The sequence below is a fragment of the Lineus longissimus genome, chromosome 5 (assembly GCF_910592395.1).
Source record: "Lineus longissimus chromosome 5, tnLinLong1.2, whole genome shotgun sequence".
Classification (NCBI taxonomy): Eukaryota; Metazoa; Nemertea; class Pilidiophora; order Heteronemertea; family Lineidae; genus Lineus; species Lineus longissimus.
The window spans coordinates 587663-602915 of record NC_088312.1 but is presented as its reverse complement, the minus strand read 5'-3'; the positions used below and the strand labels follow the sequence as shown (position 1 = coordinate 602915).

General features: G+C 43.6%; 1 protein-coding gene across 3 annotated transcripts in view; it reads right to left on the bottom strand.

The window, feature by feature from the left end:
* LOC135488708 (afadin-like) overlaps positions 1-15253 on the bottom strand; it is a 33010-nt gene that overhangs the window by 6860 nt on the left and 10897 nt on the right. For all 3 annotated transcript variants that reach the window (XM_064773415.1, XM_064773416.1, XM_064773417.1), the window contains exons 9-18: positions 14875-14960; positions 14267-14713; positions 14054-14104; positions 13611-13876; positions 13025-13367; positions 12776-12849; positions 9518-9655; positions 2986-3051; positions 2495-2687; positions 2088-2273 (exon numbers count right to left, since the gene is read on the bottom strand). In XM_064773415.1, the coding sequence (XP_064629485.1) occupies positions 2088-2273; positions 2495-2687; positions 2986-3051; positions 9518-9655; positions 12776-12849; positions 13025-13367; positions 13611-13876; positions 14054-14104; positions 14267-14713; positions 14875-14960 (1850 nt within the window). The remainder of the gene's footprint in view (positions 1-2087; positions 2274-2494; positions 2688-2985; positions 3052-9517; positions 9656-12775; positions 12850-13024; positions 13368-13610; positions 13877-14053; positions 14105-14266; positions 14714-14874; positions 14961-15253) is intronic.

Genomic DNA, 15253 nt, shown 5'->3' with positions numbered 1-15253 from the left:
TTGTGAAAATACATAGAAGATACAGAGCAAGGAGAAGATATTACAGACAGGAAGCAGGATAATAAACAATGAACATTGACTCTGAAGTATCAATGCAGCATTCTCCATGGGCTTTTGGACATCTTTGCAAGAATAACCTCACCATTTTGGTGGAATATCACCTCAAGTGCCTGCTAAAGATGACCTGAGGCTTTCACATTTCATTGGAAGACTCATGATATTCAAATGGAACAGGCAGCATCTAGTGCCCCATGGAGAATACTTGCACTGAACTTACTCAACCTGGGCCAAACCCGGCTCAACCGGATCTGGACAGAACCCTTCCCTTCCACCACATCTTGATCACGGCGAGCTTTCCGGTCCCGTGCCTCTGCCTGCTTGACCATCCCCTTGAGAGACGAGTGACGCAGGATGACACGCTTCCTAGTGGTCTTGAAACCCTTCATGCCTTTGCCTTTGATCGTCCGTGGCTTTGGAATCGGCGGTTGCTTGGCACTCTGATGCTCGGCATAGATACGTCGCTCTAACTCCTCAATCAAGTCTTGGATGTTCTTCTCCTCCACACGCGGCATTCCGTACGCAATGCCGATCGGTTTCATTCGAATGTTATGCTCCAATAATGCATTCTGAACATGTTTCTCAATCAAGAGTTCTTTGATGGAACTGCGACGCTCAGATCCCTGACGCTGCAACGTGCCAAGAGGTTCGGCCTGTATCAGCTCACCAGGGTGGGATTTGGTCTTCTCCTTACGATCAAACTCGGCTAAGATTTCCTTGAAGTGGCTGCGATGCTTCTTCGCATGTTGTAATGGCATTTTGAATTCATGTTGGATGTCTCGTATCTCAGCAGCGAGTACAAGTTCCTTTGTTTTATTGGCCCTCAAGTTACTCAAACGGATCAGGTCAAGCTTCATGGGTTTATCACCACATTCAAATGATTTATAACCATACTCGGGTTTGGTGCGTTCTTCTGCTTCTTTAATCAGTGACTTCAAAGACATTTTGCGTTCATACTTGGGGCGGTTTTCTTTCATGACATAGTCTCGCAATGCATTTGCCTGCGACTGGGTGATCATGACCTCAATCCTGCTGTGATGTTGACTGCCCACCTTCCCTGCAGCGATACTCAGTGGTAATAGGACGTCTGATGATTCCTTACTCACCGTGGGTGAATCACAAGAGCTATAGGTGGACCCACTCGCACTGTGTTCATCAATCGAGCCACCCAGTTTGTTGAACGGTTTATTCAAGTCCAACCCAAAGTTGTATCTCGGCAGAGGAGACGTTGACACAGGAAATTTCTTCATTTCCCGCCCAAAGTTACGCGGGAGAGACGCATAATCTCTCTTCAATTCATAGCCATGATCAGATGAACCACAGATCTGTCCAAAGATGCCACCACCTGCTGAACCACTGGCACAGGAATCACCCGAAACAGAATAGTCTTGGAGAGAGTCATCAAAGTCAAACGTTCCCTCTCCCGAGTAGACCTGATCTGATTCTGACCCGCGCTCGAACAGAAAGTCATCAGATAGTTCCAAGTCATTGACATGATCAGCAGATTCGGCATGTCTCAGACTACTGATATTCGTGTCCTTACGAAACACTTGCCGGATTGCTCGAGTCTGCTCAGGTTTCTCGCGTGACTCAACGGATACTTCCATGAGAGATCGTAGATGGTTTTTCATCCATGACCGCTCCTCCTGTACCTCATTGAGGTCCATCGCTAACAGAAACAGGTTGTATTAGCAGGGACGGGGTGGTGGTTATGGTGACAAGCTCAACTGTACATGTCAGAACATTCTGCAACTGCCCTTCTATGCAATTTCAAACAGTACTGTGCAAAATATTCTGACAAAATAGCGGTTCTTAGTTACTGCAAGAACCACTACAAACCAGCTCTTCGCTGTTTTCTCGAGTCACCAAGAGTCTTTCAGTATGTTTTCAATCAATGATATCCCGCGACCATCACAGGCTACTTGGTCCTTGCAAGAAAGAAGTACCACCACTTCACACAGTTGAGCTTTAATGATATGAAACCAGGGCTATTACGATAGACATGATAAATTCCATGACACAAGACTTACTTGGTAAAGATGGCGTAGATTTACTCTGTGGACCATGCTGCTCCTGAAGAGAGCGGTTCTGGTATGCAGGATAGCGATTCGGGGGAGGCACGTAACCGTCATCCATTACTGGGCCAAATCTGGAGACGTCTTGACTCTTGGGACGGGATTTATCAGCTGGTGGTGCAACTTGTTGTTTGGAGCCAGCTGAAGGAAGACATCCAACATTTAAAGGATATATACATTCAATCACAATGTGATTTATCAGGAGTGTTAAGATGGACAAACAACCAGCAGAACTAGTCATGTTTTGCCCTGACATTTTGACTCAATCTGACATGCTCTGCGTCACTGTGACATTTTGATTCCCCTTGATATCATGAAACAACAAACAGTCTGAAGACAAGCTGATGTTGTTTGACACTTACCTCTCTGCATGATAGGTGATGGTTGACTCAGTAGTGTGGCCAGGCCGTGATAGATGGCGCCCTGTTTAGCAACTCTCAAGTTGACAACAGCACCAGTACGGGTCATCAACTCTGCAGCCTTCTCTTGGGTCAGGCCGATCAGGCTCTTGCCATCAACGTCAAGTAACTGATCACCAGCCTGTAATCTCCCATCCTGCAATCAAGTATGGGAAAGGTTAGCATTCAGGGCTATAGTGGGTGAACTCTAGAATCAAGGAAGCCCCAGGAATCAAGAGAAACTCCAGAGATGGTGTCAGGGTTCAAAGGGGAAATGGACTGGAATTTGGTTGGGTCGAATCTTTAGGCTGCTCCTACATAGAGACTTTGGTACGATGTTGTTTTGACATCCGGTCCCATTCAAAGACATTTGGAGCAAGGAATGCCCAGAAATGCCAGTGTGCCGAACAGATATATTCAAGAATATGATTTCCTGTTCCTGTTAATGTACTTACTAAAGCTGCAGCACCACCAGTTACAACTGACTTGATGTAGATACCACGCTCCTTCTGTCCTTCACCCTGAAACAGACATGGACAAAAATGAGACCAGCAGAAATGGCAGGCAAGATACAGTATTCAAACGACAAGAAACGATGCACAATGACAATGAAAGATTTATACAATAAAATATGCCCATGGATACATATGATGTGATCAATACAGGATGAGATGATCATATGGATGAATGATGATAATGATGAGAGAAATGGCATGAAAGTGAAGAAAGCTGGCCTCAACACCTTTCAGTGCAATATATTTTGGGACATACTGTCAGACTGTCAACTGTAGACAGCACATGTTTCAGTACATGTTTCAAACAAAACATTTTTGGGATTTTGACCAATAGGATTTTGACCAACATTCACAAAAATACCGATGACAATGACATGTTTTGACATGTTGAACAATCAGAAAAGCTATTTCTGTGATCAATATATTGCAGAATGTGTCAAGGACTGTTGAATGGCAGACAAAGTCTAAGGTAGCGCTAGGCTTGGAGCAAATCAATATATTTTCTGTGTCTCAAAATATCACAGCCTGAAGCCATGAAAGGTAAACATACATGTTTCAATGTAAAATGAAATAGCTTCCCTTCATGTAAATGGCAGTCCAGTCCAAATGAACTGCAAATATTGAGCCAAAAGTGTTGGAAAACTGTTGTATTTTGGTTTTATTTCTGGAAGAGAAGAGGTGTGCATTTTTGTTTCGTAGGAATCTTTGTCAGATTTTGGGTTCATTTGGACCAACCCTGCTGATAATGACAAACAATGTATTCATTACAAGCAGTACATTATAAAGCTCAATGTATTATACCTAGAGTGAACACTGCTATATGTGACAATAGGTTACCCCACATGTAAACAATGGACAAACTGTCAAAAGCTTGTTACTCAACCCCAGACTGCAGTTCAACAAGGTCATTGTTCACACCTTGAACAGCTACCCATGTCTGTTACATCACTACAGTCAGAGCTCAATTGATCTTGCTATTGTTCAGGTGCCAACTACTTATAAGTCATGCAATGATCAAAATTACCAAAACAATGTCAATGGTAATCGCCACAAACAGCTATGTAGACAGTGTGTTTGTCCATCTCTCATTCTTCAACATGGCAGCTCATCGTCATATCCTCCTTTTCAATATAAAAGTATGATCTTTTTATACTTACCGACTCTTACACATTCAAGCTCCCCACTATACGGCTACTTTGATGAGAGGACGATGATCACCACCCCAACAGCAAGCTATCCAACTCCAGCAAACATCTACTCACAACACATTAAATTTTTTCAATGCCATTTTTCAAGCATTTTTAAAAATGTTGACAGTTATGGTTCAATCTCACAATAAGCTCATCCAAGATATTCCCGACCGACATGCCTGCCCGAACATGAATATTTCAACTTGATATCATATGATATATTCATCTTCTTAATAGACAAGGCTTGAGTAGAGCTTTTAACATTAGCAAACATACCAATATCACTGATGTACTATGGCCTATGTGGGCACTCAAATGTGTCAAAGTGAGAAACCAAGGCACTACACTGGGTCATTACAGGCCAGTTCTAAGTACCAACAGCTTCAACCCCACAAGTCAAAGTGAGAAACCAAGGCACTACACTGGGTCATTACAGGCCAGTTCTAAGTACCAACAGCTTCAACCCCACAAGTCAAAGTGAGAAACCAAGGCACAACACTGGGTCATTACAGGCCAGTTCTAAGTACCAACAGCTTCAACCCCACAAGTCAAAGTGAGAAACCAAGGCACTACACTGGGTCATTACAGGCCAGTTCTAAGTACCAACAGCTTCAACCCCACAAGTCAAAGTGAGAAACCAAGGCACTACACTGGGTCATTACAGGCCAGTTCTAAGTACCAACAGCTTCAACCCCACAAGTCAAAGTGAGAAACCAAGGCACTACACTGGGTCATTACAGGCCAGTTCTAAGTACCAACAGCTTCAACCCCACAAGTCAAAGTGAGAAACCAAGGCACTACACTGGGTCTACTGAGAGCCTCAACCCCACTAGTCAGACGCTCACCATTTTGCCACCGCACGTCTGAAGTGCAACTTTCTTCAATTCTATCACTCACTCAGTGAGAGCAACACTTTGCCCTAGCTTAGCGAGTCGAGATCAATTGGTGAAGTAGGCAGCCAGGCTACTAGCGTGACAGCAAGTGGGTGAAACTAGCTGAACGCCCATCAAATATTCAACATTTCAATTTTCACTGTTTCAAGTGTGTGGTTGATAGCGACAGGGTGTCAGTTTATATTGGAGTGTTTATGGAACAACCACACAGAAAACATTACTGTTGTGAAAGTTTTTGAATTCTAAAATTTTGACACAGGTTTTGTCAACTTGCTTTGAAAAGCAACTTGTTCCCAATCAAAACTTTTAGGAAGTCTTCTGCAAGGACTGGCAAACTATCTCTAATGATTTGGGTGTCAGTTTCAACCAAAGGGAACCAACCTCTGAGGAGCCGTGTGACATGGCAAGGAAGTTGGAAAGACTTATCGCACTAAAAAAGTGGCTGAAAACAAGCTGGCACATTATTATTTATATCGCAAGATGTCAATTGTCAAATGTAATCAAGAGCAGGTTCAAAATAATTGGGTCGATACTTCAATAGAACAGAGATCCCTTCAAAGAAACCAGACAGGTATTAGGAACCAAAGACCTGCAAATATTGGATCACAGTCTTGTATTCTCTGGCTCTCAAGGCAGAAACCAATGACCAACTGCTCCAAACTTCATGAAATTCAAATTCAACAATAAAAACTCTAATCTTGTAGACACCAATAGGATAACAATAACATTCTGTGAATGAACTACCGTACTAAATAACTGGTTGAATGCAATAAAACACCTTACCTTGGTATGCAATCAGCCAGGAGCAGACCTCCACAGTGCGCAAGCTTGCAATAAGCTATACGACCCAAACTGCGCACAACCAACTGGGCAAGCGACACGCCTAAATGTTACCGCCACAAATATGAGGGGAAACAGATCTATAATTTTAGCCAATATTCTATGAAACTTCCCAAATATACCCGAATGTATGTTTGGTGTAAAGCTATTAAGAGGTGCGCTGGTTGGTAGGAACCATGAATAATCTAAAGCTGGATGTCAGAGCTGAGTTTGATGAAGAGTCCTGCTGGATATAGTTGCAGATATGCCAACATTCACAAGGTTTGGGGGCCTGGTAAACATGATGAGTAGGGCGAAGAGTTTTAACAAAATCAATTTTTGTAAATTCTAGGTTTATTTCATATTCAACATCGACAGTGCAGTTTGGTATTATTGCTAAGTGAGACATGTACGGTTATAGTTGGGATCGAGGGGTGGAAGCCAATGCGGCACAGACTACCTTTGATTTTGACCAGAAAGGACACAAAAGCTACAGCTTCAGTTCAATGAGAAATCCTTTGGAAGATAAATGGAAGCCTCACATGGCCTGAACCGCAGCACTTACTCCTCTATAATCTCAAATCAGCCATGAAACATAGTAAACACATCGGTGCCCTCATCAGGTCACCAGCAGAATGAAACCACAGAACAGATCGCGAAAGTTTAACTGAGGTCAGAGGCGACACCTCCAGGCAAGTAAGAAAGTAAACAATGCTTTGAATATCAAACTGGTGTGGCCGACATGGACCGACAACACTTTAACATGTTTGGATTAAAACTTCTGCAAATATTGGCTTGGAAAGCACTTTGTTATGGAGATGAATGAAAAGGAGGATGGACGGTATTGTTCAGTTGATGTCACCAGGACTGGTACGACCACGCAAAAACCACGCAAGGAACATGAAGGCAAATGGACCATACATATGACAGTGCATGTGTGCACACACAGAACCATAGAATCCCTTTGCAGAGTGATCAACACAGTCATCATCGGGACGGTAACACTGCTTCACCAGATGAAAGGACATACAACACCAGTTGAAGGGTTGCCAATGGTAGCCATGCAAACAACATCTGAATTGAACAAGACAAATATTTGATGGCAACTGGCTGATTGAGCAGCTCCATATGATTCCTCAATCTTATGCAGACTAATAGCCCGTAAAATGTATGTGACCAAACTATTGTACAGATGACACAAGGACTTAGAAGAATCCTTCAGGCAACTCTCTGATATGCAAGAAAGTGTCCACAAATTGATATGATCCTTGCACAATGGCTGGTATTGTCAATATGGCAGCCTGCCTGTGGGCTATGACCAACATGGGAGGGTACATACAGTAGTGGCTGACCTCATGGGGATGAGACCATTTTCTCACTGCAATGAGCCCCAACACCAATGGAGGGACTACAGCAAGAGATGACAACACAAGAAGAAGCATAAGTTTCGATTGTTTCCATTTGAAGACAGCAAAACACAACAGTAATGATATATACTCAGTGTCATCAATAAAACCATCAACATTGACAAAGGTTTCTTTCATATGATCAAAAACACAATATCAGCAAACCTGAGTGAAAATAACACTGATTACATGTAACGATGAAATGTCCATAAAAGTATTACCTGATTTTCGCCATGGCTGTTGAGTGTTGTCCGTATAGCTTCTATCCAATATGTGAAAAACACAAAGTAGACCCATTCAACCACGGCGACACCTATGCCACTAATCCCCTCCACATTCACACACAAATATGAAAGGTGTCTCGATCTGAGCTGCAATAGGTGGGTGGATTAGATGGTGCGTGGTGTAACTACTGCTTCATTAACCATACATGACTTGAGAGATTTGAATGATTCTCAGAGTGAAATGCATGCCAACCTCTCTAATGCGGTCACCTCTGATTAGAATGGTTGCCCGAGGCCCGAGGCTCACAACCCCGAGTCCCTAACTAATTGTCTCTTTGCTGAGGTACATCACATTCCTGGTTACACAGTATACTTCTCAATGAACACCTCACCAACACCAAACACCAAACAGTCTCTATAACTGGCCTCGAATCATTTAGAAATCACCTCTGGATAACAACACTATAAAGCCGGGACAGACCCCAAGAGGAAATCTTTCAAGACAGTTTCTACCATACTTCTGTCCTCTATTGTTCAGTCCATCAGCACTTAGTCTCTCCACAGTATCAATGTGTAGCTGTCCGAGTGAAGACACTATCATGGAGAGGGAGTCCAATGCATTTCCCAGATCTCTTCCGTCATCCATTACACCATATTAAACTGACTCGAGTAAATGCAGTCGTCTTATTGAGTTTTGTGCCTCTTGTTCCTTGTTTACAGCCAAATCAATCAAACATGTTACTATAATTAAAATCAATTCATCGATCCGTAGTCAACTCCAGATACATTTTCATATATTTCAAGTATTTTCCAATAGCACAGGGTGTCCCCAAAGATAAACATTAGCATCGACTATTACTTCCTAGCTGCACACATTCGTGTTGATTCTTCAGCTTGTTAGGCATAGTTTCCTGCTGTTCACTTTCTGAAGCGGGCCAAGTACTGCCAACAACTGTTCAAGAGTAAACACAAAATCTATTCCATTTCAACACCTCTTGAAGTGGTAAACTGCTCCTTGACCCTAACTATAACTCAATTCATGTTCCATCAACAAGCCTTGTCGGTGAGGTATTCAGTGATGTTGGTGGGGAGACATAGGATTACTCTTGTAACAACAGAATGGAGCCCAGTTTCTGTCCAGTATACCCCAGTAACCAATCAGAACCCTGTTTCACATGTGAATAAAGAGACAGACTTGTCAGATCAATATCAGCTATAAGCTGGATAGCGAGGAGCTTCCTGTACATTAGTGGTGACGTGATTGGTTTAACCATTACCCATGGCCACTTCCATTCACTTGGTTCTCTACGAGGACACCAGGCTTTCAAGGGGGCACACTGGGCATGTAGATGCCATCTATCTGAAAGCACTGGAACTAATAAACTCTAAGGCTGTTCAGCTCTTTTCTCATCCAACAGGGTGAAAATTGTCCAAAACCTGCCTGAAGAATATGTTTCTTGGTGATGCTTGGGAGCCCTCTCTAGCTACGACCCTGATACTGCATTCAATAGTGATGCAAAGAAAAGCATTTTCAAGCTTATGGTGAGAGGACAAAACATGTATGGCAATGCAAGCATGATGATGAAGAGATGATGAGGATGATATGTGGTGATGATGATAAACTCATAAGTCATATGTATCCATGGACAAAGGCCTATTGCATAATGACTGACAGGTTCTCCAAACTTGACACTATCCTGTCCAATTCTAGTTGAAATGGTAAGACCACCTTATTGTCGTTCCTTTTTCAACTCCCAAACTGACAACTGAAACTGAGACATCTTGGCTGTGGTGTCTAAACTTAGAAATGGACACAATGTTCCATGATCATACAGTCATACAGATAACATTTATTGGGATCAACTTATAGCCAGGCTCATGATGGGAGAGGGCCGAGTTTGGAGTAACTGATATGTCAATTTTGATCAAATTCCACTTACCTTAGCCGCGACAATACTCAGTCCCATGCTGCCGTTCACCTTGCCGAAGGACACCATCATCACTTCTGGTTCCTGCGGCAAACCAGGTGGTGCCGCCGGTTCACTCTGTGGTCCGCCGGGACTGTGACGAACCATGTTCTGTTGAAAACGAAGATGTTTGAGCATACGAGATAAGGAGTAAAACATTGTAGGCAGCGTCAAGAAGTGGCAGGTAGTCAAGTTCTGTAAAGCTTCAATACAACATAAACGGTAGAGGTCCTTTTCATCAATCTGCCATCGGAACTGTATCATTTTCCCCATGAATCTCTCTGAAATAGACCCTGCGTCTTCAACGTACTAACTGAAAGGGCAAAGTGAATCGGGATAATTCCATATTGGAATCACTTCACATGGCATGATTTGATCGTCAGCGAATGTCTTGGAAACACTGGTTGTTCCCGTGTGCAGTGCTGTGAGTCTTAGCTGTAAGCTGTCCCTGGTGCCAGGCAAACAGCCCACCAAAGAACTGAGTACATCCTGCTCCGGTTTATCACCTCAACATGAGATGAGCCAGAAGCTTGACGACCTTGTCTCTCATCATGTTTTGTCCATTAATAGGTACGTGGCAATGTTTACTGGCCAAACACAAAGTCAGCACAATACTTCGACATCGTATATATCGACAAGAGAATCCCTTTTAAGATTAGAAACAGGTTGGAGATGGGTGGGTCCAGACTAAGACTTTTCATGCTGCGCTCAACTACGTGGGTTGGAGTCAACTTTCAACCCGTCCTTATGACTCCAACTCCGATGCAACACCCTTTTAAACATTGACAGAAAAGTGGAAGCACCAGTGCCATGCATGAGATGAGGCAGTGCCTCTACATATATCAAATGTACTGACGATGTACATGAGTCATGATGACCATACAGATACAAGACTGAAGACATGGGAATGAATGGACACAGAAAACCTGACACCAACAACTGAGACTAGGACATAATACTAACTAGGACAAAAGACAATGGACCAGTATGGAAAGACCACAAACTGATCGCCTACACTAAGGTGTGAACTGACCAGAAAAGTAGAAAAGATGTCTCCAATAAAGCACAGGCCTGTCACAGGTGGTACAAACACTGACTAGGACAATATTGATCCAAGCGTTTAGTTAATGTGTGTGTCTAGGTGACACAATGATATCCTACTGCAGGACAGGCCTAACTAGAGGCTCCAGTTGTGTGCATGTTGATGTAATGAGAAAGACATCATCGTGTCACCGGGTGGTGGAATATGCACTTCGGGCCAGACGTGTACTCATATTTACCTGGCCGACTGACCAAATGACCTGACTGCACCCTGAGAGGACATATTCACTCAAAACCACTTCAAAAGATTACTACTCAATCAGAGTCAGAAGACAACAGGCACTGGGAATAGTCAAAGACATTTTGCTCAGTTTCAAGACCTGTAGGACCGCATTCACAACAGAAAGCTTGGCTTCTCGTTGCCCTACGTTTCTGTGTGACACTCTGGACTTCACCGTGTCATTGCTACCACAAGGTCAAGGAAAGGTCATCCCAGAATCAGAGTCACTGCCAGCCATCAATTCATGCAACAAGTTTCACACAATTTCCTGAAGAAATAAGTATTTCCACTGCACAAGAATTTCTGAAGTTTCACTAAAGTTAATCCAGTCTCATTCCAGTTCTCCTGATACGTCCATGTTATTGTCTCATAGCTGTACAATACAATCACTCAATTTGACTATTTTACTGACAAACAAACACAACAAGGCTATAAGCTTTGAATGTGAGTGAACAATCCATTGAAATCAACACAGCGCACCAGTAGACATGGAACCATTACCATGGTCACAGTGAACATAAAACCACAGCATATTCGTCCACTGAATTACACATTTATTAATGATTAGAATGATGAACAGTTCAAGCAATTAATGCTAGAGTATACTTCACACTTAACTAGTGAAGTTGTATGTGTTTGTAGCTAGCCTTCTATATACAAGCAATTGGAAAACCTTGGCCTGAACCTCTGGTAAGTTCAATCATGCCAGACTCTCGAGCAAAAGGAACCGTGACCAACCCCAAACCAAAGCCAGGATCTATCGAGACCTCTGGCGATTTTCAGTTGGTGTCTCCCTTTCTTACCCAGGTAGCATGTGCAAGGAGAGCAGCACTTCACTGACACTGGTCGGTGTGTACTCAACGAAGCAATAGAAAGATGCTTACCCTTCCAGCATGATTCCTTTGAGAGGAGAGGTCCCTCCTCTGCCCACCATAACCAGCACACCTTGGGCTCACACTGACATTGTGTGTTCGAGCCCAAGAGGTCCTCATGATCGAAGCCAACAGATTTGCAGAGTGCCAGTAAAAAATTAGATACTATTCACAATGTCACATCACTTATCTATCCTTTGAGGCAATGAACACAAAATCCTGTGTCAACATTGATTCGAAACTCTGTCAACCGTCAACTTTCAATACCAGGAATATTCAAAGTATGTCATCTCTCCATCAATGAAATCACATCCGACTACATGCACCAGTGAATCACCCTGGCCTTCACGCAACAAAAAATATAGCATTGTTCCGCTATCATCAGCACTATAAACTAATTTGCTCCCTGTAAACATCTCATATTTGCTTTCCACCGGGCACACAGGCCATTACCTTATCACAACCCGAGGACAATAATGACCAGGATCGCAGACCAGGACACCGCAATCAATCATGTTATTGATGAGCTCCGTGAATATACTTTATTGATTTTACTGCAGCCATATCATCCCGAACACAGAAGAAGAATCTGTGTCAAAGGTCACAAGAGCGTATATAGTCCACTGACTGACGTGGTCAATGACCATTCATGTTAATGCAGATGGCTACATGTAGACTCCAGGACAACATCACCAACTACCCCTACATCATGTGGGACGTCCAATTATGAATACGACACCAACAGCTAAGAGAAGAACCCAAAGCTCCTATGATGAGTCTGGGGTATAGACATGTCATTTGTATGTCTCGTAAATAGAGCACGGTATGAATGATGAAACCCCAGAACATCCTCCTTCATGAAAGAACATCAATAACAGGTCATTGCATAGATACTGATGTCCTCGATGTCTGGTCTGACTCTGGATGTTTCTTAGCATGACACAGCTTGGTGAACACAGCATGTCTATACACAGTGTATAAGAGACAACTGGAAGCAAGGTTGTACACTTCATGAATGTCATAAGAGTTTAGACTTACCTCAGGTAGCTCATTGTCCATGTAGACGGTCCACGGCCCAGGAGCTTGGTGGTGGATGACAAGATTGCAGATACCTGTAAAACATACAAAATGTTTCTGAGAATTTGGCATTTATGAATTGGGCAAGAGTTCTTGCAATGTTGCAAAGATATGAGTTATTTTGAGGAGTTGAAACAACTAAACATGGTTGTAACCGAAGCCAAGTTTACAGCATTTCATTTTCAGCCAGTGAATGATTGATCAACTTACCACTGTTGATGAGAGGATCCAGAAACTCAGGCAGACCGTTGGGAATACCACGCACAATATCACAGGAATAGCCATCTTCGGGTAACAAGAACGGGAGATGTAGGTCAGGGTCCTCTTCGAGATGAACTTCGCGACCTTCACTCCTTATGAGCTCATCAGCTGTATTCTCGGCCATACTAACGAGCCGGTTGATCAAGTCTTGAGGCACATGACCTTCCTCATGGTCAGGGATATAACTCTGTAGCAAGACGCGCAGCTGAAGAGAGTTCAACTTGAAGCATGAGCTGCTGATGCTGGCAATGTCCTCTGCACTGTGTTTCTGTGACTGAAGCAAGTGGGCAGTCTGAAAGAGAACATGGCTAAGCAAGTCAAAACAGACTCAATCAGGGCACAACTTGCAGCAATAGGAAGTTCCACATCAAGAACTTTCTAACAAACAGTCACTTTTTTTACAATTCACAAGTTTACATAGCATAATTTCAATATGCACATGTAAGTTGTCACTCTGTCATCTCATTCATTCAGGGACAACCTACCAAGCAAGCGATGACTCAACTATGCATGCCCGGCTTGCCTATGGCCTCACCTGTATAATCCTAGCTAAATGACAGTCAGCAGCCAGCTCCAACCCCTGCTTCTCGGCCCACACCTCGATCCTTGCCAAACGCCGCTTCAGCCGGAATCCCCATCGACGTGTGCACAACCTTAACCTGGCCTCCATGACAATCTTATTGAAGAGCCACATGTTGATGTAGTGGAATAACTGTGAGAAGAGTTGGATTGTGAGAGCTGCGTTCACACGGCATCGTCGCAGGAGTGCCATGGCTGCAGACATGGTTTGGATCACATCAGCTGCAAAGAGGAAGAAAACGTTCATTAGAATCCGAGTAAAGATGCACATCATTCTGAATCCCAGACTGGGACTTCTGTCTCTTGGCTATTAACCGATCAAGTAGTGATATGGCAAGTGATCTACCAAGTCCTTCAATGTCGTCATTTATGAAGAAAGTGAGGATGCCAGCAACTTACTCATCATTGGCCTGTTTCTCTGATATCTGTTATGCACATCCACTTGGTCATCTGGAAAAAGGAACATGTGCAATCAGACTCATCAAAATTACCATCTCCTTCAAAGTGTGACAAGTTATTGGAATGACGCAACAGACTGTTTCTGTGGTAAACGCATGGAGCAGACGGACCACAGAAATGAGCAGACACCTGGAGAGAAAGTCACCAACTTACCCATCATCCAATCCTCATCAGCATCCTCGTCTCCATCATCGAGGAATGCTGGCATCGTCTGCCGCAGATCATTCTGTAAACAAAGCACTAGCTCACGGAACGCCACCTGCACGGCCTCAGCTAAGATATCCTGAGCATCAATACTGTATGGTCCAATGTTGCGATCTTGTTTGAAGAAGTGGAGCAGTTCTGAAGTGTTGGCCATCCAGAAGGCCAAAGCGTTTGCATTGTCGTGCTCCTCCTGAATCGTCTGTTGTGTCATGCCAGCAATCTTGTGGACCAGTGACGTCAACCTGTGGGCACGCTCGGACGCACTCATGTCAGGCCTGTAGTGTCTTGACACACGATACCGGGCAGACATGTAGAGGGCGTAGGTAGGGGCCAACTTAAATACGACGGTCGGGACACTGGAATCAGTGATGAGACTTCCCAGGAATTGATCTTCAGCTGCAAGAAAAATGAACTTTTATTCTATGATGTACCGATGAAATCTCACATTGCCCATTTCAAACTGTAGATAATGACTCATCCTCATCTTCTCTGACAACAGAACAGGCATAATGTCTGATCATCTGCCCTTCCCCCCTTGGAATAACACACATACTAACCATCTTCTCTGAATTCTAAGCCAGCCGGCAGCAGGTCTTCCTCCACTTTATTCACCGGACCGCCTCTCATGCCATCTGGTGGTGTTCTGTGGAAGTAGAGAATACACATTACTTGACCACTGGACAACATGGAAAATGCCAGTAGGCTCACCGACTGCTGCTCAACAGATCTGTGGCTGGACCTGCACAAGCACAATGCAGGCCACTGTGGACACACATCAAGACCACAGCTTACTACAACCTGTTGCCAACATCTCTACAGTTCAGCATACAGAGCAAGGAGTTTATAGGACATCACTCCCTGGTCCAATGTCGGAATGGATTAGTTTCTCCCCATCTGACTTCAGGACAGGAGTACCTTCTTCACGAAGTCACTCAG